A 10,064-nucleotide genomic window follows, 5' to 3' on the forward strand; every position below is an offset into this window, starting at 1 on the left:
CTGGCTTCGCGGCCCCTCCAAGCAGCCAGGCCTGGGTCCAACCACCCTACGTCCTCCCCTTACTGTCCCCTATCCAATGCAAAAACAAACAGCCCTGAGGGCACTCCAAGGAATGTGAGGTGGCCTGATGGCACAGGGAGGGGTGGTGGGGTGGCGGGTAGTGGTGGTGGTGGTGGTGGTGGTGGTGGTGGTGGTGGTGGTGGTGGTGGTATGAACGAGGTGGCTTCATAATGGGTGCGCGGCAGATTGCAGATTGCGGGGGCCCTGGGCCCTGGAGGGGAGGGGACACTAGAGCGCGTCCCTCCCGCGCCCAGCGCCTGGCGCGGCCTCGCGGCTTCACCCTTGTTCGATCTCTTTCATGCACTCTCCTTTTGTGTGGAATTATTTAAACGGGAGATCCGTGGCAGCTTTATGCTAATGTGCCGAACAAAGGCAGAGGCCTACGGGGCGGGGAGGCCCGGAAGGTGCCCAGAGGCCGGACTGGGCCGGGAGGGGCGGCGGCATCCCGCCTGCGCGTGTCTCTCGCGTGCCCCTGGGACTGACAAGACAACCCTTCATTCCTGCAAACACAAAGCTTCTGGACTCTGGCTCCTCCGGGACCGGCGGTGGCCATGGGACTGTGGGACTCAGTGCCTTCCAGGCGTGGCTTGTGGGAACTGGGGGACTGTGGCCGGGGGTGCTTCTGTTAAGTCAGGAGAGCCGGCTGCTGCAGAAGGGCAGAGAGAACCAGAGACACCCACCCGACACACACATAACCTTGTGTCTCCAGAAGCTCTCCCTGCCGGTGGAGGGCTGAGACCCCTGACCCATTCGTCTCCTTCAGAGTCGTTAAAACTGTTAGCACAACTCCAGACCCGCGGCTAAATTCCCGAAGATTGTACTTAGAACCTAGACACCCACTTTCTAGAAACTCCTAGTGGTCTCAACTTTCTTTCGAGAGCAGAGCTGGGGGTTTACAGTGAGTCCCGACGCTTGCCCCGACGGCAGCCGCATGCACAGGATAGGAGAGGATGGTACACAGCCAGCCTCCAGGTCTGCAGCCTTGGGAGCTGGTACCCACACACCATTCTGCAAAGATAAGCATCGGAGAGGCCTGGGAGGTTTTCCCAAGAGGTTCCTGCCGGGAGAGGAATCCTCGCCTTGGTGTCCTAGAGGGACACTTCAGTGCCTTGCCTCCCACCAACTCCATTAAGCCTCCCCTCCCCCAAAGAAGGAAAAGTAACACTCAGGGTTTTCCCACCACTCCTCCCCGCGACCATTATTCCAGATCGCAGTGTGGAGAAGCAGGCCGCGGGCGAGCTTTGCTCTTCCTCAGAGGAAGACACATCGTAGGAGACAGTGTCCTGGTTCCTGCAGGCAGACAAGCTCTGAGAAAATTCTGCAGACCACAATGGAGACCCCACCACCAATGCCGGACTGCACCTGCTGAAGGGTGGCTGGTGCGTGCATGTGTCCGCGCGCGCGCAGCCTGAGTGTTCCAGGACTTTCCAAGTTTCCATTTATTTTAATTGTACCAGCGTGAAAAGCATCCGTTGAATATCTGCATAGATTTCCCTGACTAAATCAAGAACCCTGTTTGAATTCCCTCAGGCAAGGATTTTATTTTTTTCAATTGTTGGTCATATGCAACCCGCACCCCCAACACACACTTTCTTTACAATTATTAGTGGGGTTTTTTGTTTGTTTAATAATTCACTAGGCAACTAACTCTTCCGGTAGTCTTTTGAATAAAAAGAGTGTTACATCCGCAAGACTAAATATCCAGTTGGGGGTAGACCGTTGAGCCCTGCTCTATTATTCCACAACCCAGATGGGATTCGTGATTAGAAAATAAAATTGGTCAAAGCTGTCCCGGAATCCCCCTCTCTCTCCTAATTTTATCAGCAGTATTAATCAGCGCTCAAAAGAGCAAGGAAATAACATCAGTTATTTTCAGATTGAAACATTCAGGAATTGTAAATTCATTTTAGGATTTCTAACTTTTTAAGGACTAGCAACCAACCATCACAGCATTCATTTTATGTATTTTTCTCTTTTCAGTTGATGGGTTAAAAAAAATCACAGGCATAAAAATCATAAGATTCCCCCCCCTTAGTTAACTCACCGTAATAACTGTCCCCATTACAATTTATTTATTACTCGAGTGGAGTCTGTTGAAAAACTGTATTTAATTTCCAAGCCAGGGTATTTTCAGAGGGAAACCCCAAAACAATTAAATGCCTTCAGTGGAATTAGGCATAACTGAAACTCAGCAAAATCTAGCCTCACGAAGCATTGCAAGGGGAAAAAATGTTTTCTTCACTTTCAGTAAAGTGACGTTTTCCCCACAGCTATGACATTTGGTGAGTCTCGGCTATTTGTTCCCTGGTGAAAGACAGTCCCGACTAATGTGCATTCGTAGGAACCTATTCCTTTCCCGAGAAGTGCAATCTTTTGTGTTTCCTCGACTCTGGGCCGGGAAGAGGATCCTAGACAAGTTGTCCGGTCTGGGTCCAAATCGGGCATCGGGTGTGGTGTGTGCGACCGGGGATGTCCTTCCCTGTTGTCTCTTCCCGGTGGCACGGGGAAGCGGCTGGTCCTCCCAGGCTGCAGCCTCCCTCAGAGGACAGATTGGCCCTCCCCCCCCCCCCCCCCCCCCCCCGCAGCACGCGTCTCTTTTGCGTCCAGATTGGCCGCGACCCGCGCTCAATAGCGGGAGGTTAATTTCCTTCACAAAGGTGAAGGGGCCACGGCTCGGGGGGGGGGGGGGGGGGGCGGGGGGCGCCCAGACAGGCGGTTGCTTTATTCCGCAGCGCCTTGATTGGAGCCCTTGATTTAGCATCTGATGTCAACCCGCAGACAAAATGCCCGCTCAGAATGAAAATGCATGAGGCTGCGCAGAGGGTGGAAACCAACTTCACCGCGCGTGGCCCGCTTGGGTCAACTCCACAGGCGTTGCCTACGCCCTGGACAGAGAGGAGGCTCCTGAAGCCTGGGTCTGACCTTGGCAAGGACGCTAATCCCAGGGCCTCAGGAATCTTAGGGAAAGGAAAGTAAGTTCAGGACATTCAAGTTCCTTTTAGAAGTCAGCCAGCCAGTCAGGACTGCAGCCCCGCACCCGCGGAGGATCGAAAACGTGCCAACAGTTTTCTCCAACTCGAGAAAGGCTTTTCGAAGCTCACCGGTAGGCCGAGCCTGCGAGCACACACAGCGCTCAGCCGAAGCCCGCAGGCCGGACTTGTTTACACTCGGAACCCCAGGGTCCCAGGGCCAGGGCTCTGGCCAGCCACTGGCTGTCCGGACTTCGCAGCGCTTTCTCCTTCCTGATGATGGCAGGAACAGCATGCGGGGCTCCCGCGCCCTTCTCCCGCCGCAGCCGCAGCCCTCTGGTCGCCCCTGCCCCCATCCCCATCAGCGCGCCCAATTTCCCCCTGGGCTCCGGCTCGCGGATTGAACCCTCCTGACATATTTGGGGCCATTCTTCTCCTTTGTTGCTATTTAGCTCGCGACCCGCGGGTAATCCCCGCGCGGGAGGGGGGCGCACATTGTCGTGCTGATGGACGGGCCCATTTGGCGGCTCCGCGCCCCCCGGAGGAGATACACAAAGCCCAGGCACGTGCGCCTCCCCATAGAGGAGCAGCAGACCGTGAAGGGAGGCGGGGCCGGGCGTGTGCCTGGGCCAGGCGGGGCGGCGGCGCCGGGCGCGGCGGGGCGGGGCGGCCGAGGGGCGCGCGCTGGGGCCCCGCGCCCTCAGGTACATCTGCCGCACCTACCGGGCGACCCTTGAGTCCCGGCTCCCTTTTTGCCGCTCTGTCGCCCTCCCACCCTCCCGGGCGGAGGAGCTGCGGACGCTCTGATTGGCTCCGGGGGAAGCGGGAGGCGAGAACAATGGCCCCCTCCCCCCCGTTAAAAGGGAGCGGCGCCCGGGCCCGGGGACAGGGACGCGCGTGCGGGGCGCAGAGCCGGGCCAGCCGCTGCCGGCGCAACGCGAGTCTCGAAGCCGCCTAGTGCAGGCGATGGGCTGGGGGCACTGAGGGCCATCAGGGCCGAGCACGGAGGTGGGACTCAGCCAGTGCGTTGCCCGTGCACCGCGCCAACATGCCCCGCGGGTTCCTGGTGAAGCGCAGCAAGAAGTCCACGCCCGTGTCCTACCGGGTTCGGGGCGGCGAGGACGGTGACCGCGCGCTGCTGCTGTCACCCGGCTGCGGGGGCGCCCGCGCCGAGCCCCCGGTGCCAAGCCCCGGGCCACTGCCGCCACCTCCGCCGCCGGCGCTCGCGGAGCGCGCCCATGCAGCGCTCGCCGCCGCGCTCGCCTGCGCGCCAGGCCCGCCGCCACCCCCTCCGGGCCCGCGGGCCGCGCACTTCGGCAACCCAGAGGCTGCTCACCCCGCACCTCTCTACAGCCCCACGCGGCCGGTGAGCCGCGAGCATGAGAAGCACAAGTACTTCGAGCGCAGCTTCAACCTCGGCTCGCCGGTGTCAGCCGAGTCCTTCCCTACGCCCGCCGCGCTGCTCGCAGGGGGAGGCGGCGGCGCGAACGGCGCTGGCGGCGGCGGCACCTGCGGCGGAGACGCGCTACTCTTCGCGCCTGCCGAGCTCAAGATGGGCACCGCGTTCTCCGCCGGCGCCGAGGCGGCACGGGGTCCCGGGCCTGGTCCCCCCCCTGTCCCCCGCCGCAGCCCTGCGGCCCCCGGGCAAGCGGCCCGCGCCCCCCCGCCACTCTCGCTGCAGAGCCACCCGCCAAGGCAGTCAAGGCCCCGAGCGCCAAAAAGCCCAAGGCCATCCGCAAGTTACACTTCGAGGATGAGGTGACCACGTCGCCGGTGCTGGGGCTCAAGATCAAGGAGGGCCCGGTGGAGGCTCCGCGGGGCCGTGCGGGGGGCGCAACCCGGCCGCTGGGCGAGTTCATCTGCCAGCTGTGCAAGGAGGAGTACGCCGACCCGTTCGCGCTGGCGCAGCACAAGTGCTCGCGCATCGTGCGCGTGGAGTACCGCTGCCCCGAGTGCGCCAAGGTCTTCAGCTGCCCGGCCAACCTGGCCTCGCACCGTCGCTGGCACAAACCACGGCCCGCGCCTGCCACAACCCGTGCGCCGGAGCCGGAAGCCGCTACCAGGGCCGAGGCGCGCGAGGCTGCGGGCGGCGGCAGCGATCGGGACACGCCGAGCCCCGGCGGCGTTTCCGAGTCAGGCTCCGAGGACGGGCTCTACGAGTGCCACCACTGCGCCAAGAAGTTCCGTCGCCAGGCCTATCTGCGCAAGCACCTGCTGGCACATCACCAGGCGCTGCAGGCCAAAGGCGCGCCGCCGCCGCCGCCGCCGCCGCCTCCCGCCGAGGACATACTGGCTTTCTACGCGGGGCCCGACGAAAAGACGCCCCAGGAGGCCGCGGGCGACGGCGAGGCGGCCGGCGTACTGGGCCTGAGTGCGGCCGCCGAGTGCCACCTGTGCCCAGTGTGCGGGGAGACCTTCCCCAGCAAGGGCGCCCAGGAGCGCCACCTGCGCCTGCTGCACGCTGCCCAGGTGTTCCCCTGCAAGTACTGCCCGGCTACCTTCTACAGCTCCCCGGGTCTTACGCGGCACATCAACAAGTGCCACCCGTCTGAGAATAGACAGGTGATCCTCCTTCAGGTGCCCGTGCGTCCAGCCTGCTAGAGTGCGCCCTCGGTCCCGGCCCCCAGAACTGTGCCTTCACTTGGAGACCCACAAAGAGAGCGCGCCCCCATGCCTGCGCTGGGGTGCCCCCACCCCCATCCCGGGGTAAAAGTGTCGTCTTCGCTTCTCTCGGTGTGGCGTGATGGTAACCCTGGTCCTCTCGCTGTGACTCCTTTTGTACCCTACCCCCTTTGCGTTGTGTACCCCCACCCATGGAGCAACAGGAGTCCGTCTCTTTCTGTACAGGGGAGAAAAAAAAAAAAAAGCTGTATGCGTTTGTCTCGTGGTTGGAAGCCTCCCCTTGAGGGGCGAAGCTGTTTTTCTTGCTAGTATTCGCTGTGTTCATGGTCTAGAAAATGCGGTTTGCTCTGCCTACCAATCTCTGCTCTCAATGTCTGTAGCATTGTACGGGTTGTTTTGGGTGAATCTTGAGGAATAAATAAATGCCTTTATATTTCACAGGCTGTAAATTGAACTTCCCACACGATTAGCTTTATTATGGCTTGTGAACTGCTGGAGTCTGGCTTTACCTTTTTGTATGTGAACAAATCACATTGCTTACAAAAGAGTTTTCTTTAGTATAGCCACAAATGCCTTGACCTGTTGTCTGTTCGGAATTGTTTTGGGGGGGAGGGAGAGAAGTTTTCACGAGATGCTGTAGTAACTGCCTCAATATTTCACGGAAGAGGTTCTGGTTTGATCATCTTTGTTGAGGTAGGACTATATGAGTTCCCTTTACATGTATATGTTGATTTATGCGTAATTGTTATTTATTCTTTATTTATTTATATTAATTATGAAGATTACGATATTATTTGATTGCTGATTCTTTTTTGATTTGTTTTGTGAGCTTTCCCCCTGCCACTTTTGACATTTCACTGTGCATTTTAGGAAAGAACCTTTTTAGTAAAGGGGTCTGCTGAGAGTTTTAACTTTTCTATCTATCTGAGGGAATTACAGACAACGTACCATTTTATTCTGCTTGAGGGGCCCCAAGGCCCTTGTACAACGACAGCTCTTACTTTTAAATGCAATCTCTTTTCTACATACATTATTTTCTTAATTGTTAGCTATTTATAGAAAGCTTCAATAGAACTGTTTCAACTGTATAAATATTTACTATTCAAATAAAATATTTTCAAAGTCAAAATATTGTCGTCTTATTTTCCTATCACATAGTTCCTTCCAAAGAGGATCTAAAATGGATTTTAAACGGTGGTTTTTAGTGATTTCTAAAAAGCGCCTGTGTTTCTATGGTTAGGGAAGATATCCCCTCTCAAAAGAGTCGGGGATTTTTCACAGCTGAACCTGTATTAGACTCTGCCCTTTCTGACAGAAATGTACTAGAAAGAGCTAGAGCAAGCCCTAGCAGCCGGTCAGAGGGGCAGAACTAAGCCCTCAAAAGACTCTGCCCCCTTCACCAGCAGATAAAGGGATACCACTTTTATTTAACACACTCTTCACTTGTCTATAATTTGGAGTTTTAGGTGATTGCCATTCCTCAAAATGTGAGAGACTATTATTATCATTATTATTATTAAGGACCAAGTAGAAAAAAGAAATTTACAAATTAAGCCACCGAGTTTGGAGAAAGGGCTCTAAAATAAGTTTCCAGTCAGGTGAGCCATCTATTGAGTGCATGAGCAGGGGTGGGGGGGGGACACCATCTGTTTGGGGTATTAAATTTAATAACAGGCAATTACAATGTTTTCCGTTATTTGTCACTCAGCTCTTTGAAGAATGGTTCTGCTGATCACCCACAGTATTCTGAAAAGTGCGAACAAGGAGGGAGTGTAGCCACGTTTAACCTATGAGTGTGCCCTTCATTTTGTGAAGATCTCCTACGTTTTTTTTTCCTAATGCCCATCAGGTCTTCCAACCACATTTGCCTGCCAAAGAGGTCTACACTGTGGAGATCTTCCTAAGAGAACTTTGATGAGTGTGCAGGGAGTGAGGAATTCAGAATTAAATATGGGACCTTTAAAGATTTCTCTCTGAACCACACACCATCCAAGCTACAGGGCAGTGCATGTATGCTCAGTGGCAGTAGGACTTTTTTTTTTTTTTTTTTTTTTTTTTTAATAAACATGAAATCTGGCCCCCCTCGACAAGTCCAGACCTGTCTCAGGAACAGTGGCTGCATCTGTGTCGGACTCGCTGGTTTTGCCTTTGACCACAGGGTGGGAATTCACCTCTACTCACCTATATACATGCAGATGTGACTTACTTGTTCATGAATGGTTCTCTGTCTCCTGGGGAGATGTATTTCAGCTGAACAAACACACTACTTCTCCAGAATAAAAACTAAGATTCTGTGTATGTTTATGTGTTTCTGAGTGAAGCTGCATAGTAAACAGAGATGATTGAAGTGGACCCTTGAAGTACAGAGGAAGAGTGTTGGGCGACAAATTCTCAAGCAATACAAGTTGGCATAATATTCTGCAATGAGGAAGTCGGCCTTCCCCTTTCCATGCTTCCTTGGAGAGCGGAAAATACACTCTTCTTGATACTGATGCAAAGGCTGTCTGTCGACAGGCTGTGTGTTCGGAGGTCACCCCAATATCGGGAGGTCATTGGAAGCCAGTTCATGATTTCCTAACTTATACCACAGTACAGGCTCGATGGTGGAAGGATTGGGGGTTAGGTTGAGCAACCTGGCCCTGAGGGAGGGTCCAAAAGCGGGACAAATACACGAAATGTTAGCCTAGCTCTTTATCTATGTTAGATGGGGCAAAACAAAAGAGCAAGAGGGTGTTCTGAACTGCTTAGGACCTTAAATGAGCCGGTCCCTGGAACAGCGGCGAGGCACTGGGCTGACCTCTTTCCTCACAGTCATCCTTGTCCTGAGGCCCGGGCCACCTGTCACTCACCAGCTTCACTTCTCTGAGACCGGAACAGTGGGAGCTCTAAGGGGGGCGAGGGGGAGTGGTGGCGTGCTGAGCGGGAACACGGACTGTGCTGGGAAGGTCTTGCTGTAGGGAGTTTTTCCCAAACACCGAGGTTACAAGTCTTTCCTTCTTTCTGGGTAGCACCATGGACAGAGGAAATCACACCTACCGGAAGCCCAGAAAGCTAGTCTGTTTCAATCTAGAAGGAGGCTGGCTGGACTCCAACCCTGAACACACAGTGACACTTGGGGGCGTGCTAAGTGCCTTGCGGAGACCTGGGTGCCCACATTTGCACAGGGCAATGCTACAGTTGAATGTTGCCTGGTGTGTCGGGGTGGGGGCACTGCTGGAGAGGGTGCAACACTTCTCATCTGGCCCTGTTTGCTCTGCTGCTGGTACCCAGAACCCTGGCCTAGTGTCTTGCCCTCCCCCCCTCAGTTGACCCATCCCATCTTTTTTTATTTTTTTACTTCATTCTATAGCTTTCCACAGAGTCAAACCAGACAAAGCAGAAGAGCCTCTTAATCCAACTAAATAGATAACTCTGGAGGAATTCTGGCACCATTAGTCCGACAAAGGACAAGGGTTGGTCAGACTCTGTAGCATTAGTCCATGTTGCTTGGATCCCACTAGGCTCTTTATCTTTGCCTGTCGACCTCAGATATTCTCAGTGATAGATACCATGGGTGGGGGCGGGGACACAAACACCATGGGTCATCTCAGGGGGCATTCCGAAGTCTGAGAGACAATAGACAGCACAGACCCCAGAGGGATCCAGTGTTCTTCACACGGGAGGCAACCTCACTGTCCCAACTGCTGTTCCCCTAGGACATGTAGAATTTGCTACAAATCTGCAGCCTCTGGCAGGCTTAGTTTGAACAAAAGTTGCTGACTTCAAATAATTTTCTGGCATGTGTCACCGTTAGCTTGTTGTGGGGCCAGGTTAAGATAAAAAAGACATCGCAGAGGTAGAGGAAGCTGTAATGTTTGGTGGTTGAATCTACGAGCTGTGGGATTTTCAGAACAGTAAGGAAGCAGAGCTGTGGAGAGAACCCCACGGGATGAAAGAACTTACAGAATTAACAATGATTCTGATTCTATTTGATCAGCAAGATGGCGTGATAGTGGCTTAAAGACTTCAGACTTTAACTCTAAATCTGTGTTCTAATAAAATAACTCAAAAAATAGCAGTCTGAAGAGTAAGAGGGAGAGAGAGAAGCCAAATGTACTGTCTTCTTCTAAGAAGTCCTGTCTTCTTCTAAGGTTGCTAAGGAAATAGTAGATCAGTAATTTTCAACATCCTCACCCTCTGCAACTGACTACAGGTTTTGATTCACCGAGGCAATTGGCCAGGCAAGAGGGTTTTCTGAAGAGAAACAAGTTCTGGTGCTTTGCTTTTGTTTTTAAACATATTCTTTATGAGGAACCACAGGGAGAAGTTACTTGGAATCAGACACAATACTGAAAGCAACAGGGTCCATGGAAAGGTGTCCCCAGCAAGGGACCCAGGATAGACCTTTGGAGTGAGGGAAATTGTTTTCTCATG

General features: G+C 54.3%; 1 protein-coding gene across 1 annotated transcript; it reads left to right on the forward strand.

The window, feature by feature from the left end:
- Window positions 1-3,829: 3,829 nt before the first annotated feature.
- On the forward strand, window positions 3,830-6,774 carry Insm1 (INSM transcriptional repressor 1). Its single transcript, XM_052723252.1, is given in 3 exon segments — window positions 3,830-4,635; window positions 4,637-4,687; window positions 4,689-6,774. Coding segments are annotated over 3 exon segments (1,551 nt in total). The 5' UTR covers window positions 3,830-4,077; the 3' UTR covers window positions 5,631-6,774.
- Window positions 6,775-10,064: the final 3,290 nt, after the last annotated feature.

Source organism: Peromyscus californicus, unplaced genomic scaffold (genome assembly GCF_007827085.1).
Source record: "Peromyscus californicus insignis strain IS unplaced genomic scaffold, ASM782708v3 Scaffold_7__1_contigs__length_154581171, whole genome shotgun sequence".
In the NCBI taxonomy this organism is placed as follows: domain Eukaryota; kingdom Metazoa; phylum Chordata; class Mammalia; order Rodentia; family Cricetidae; genus Peromyscus; species Peromyscus californicus.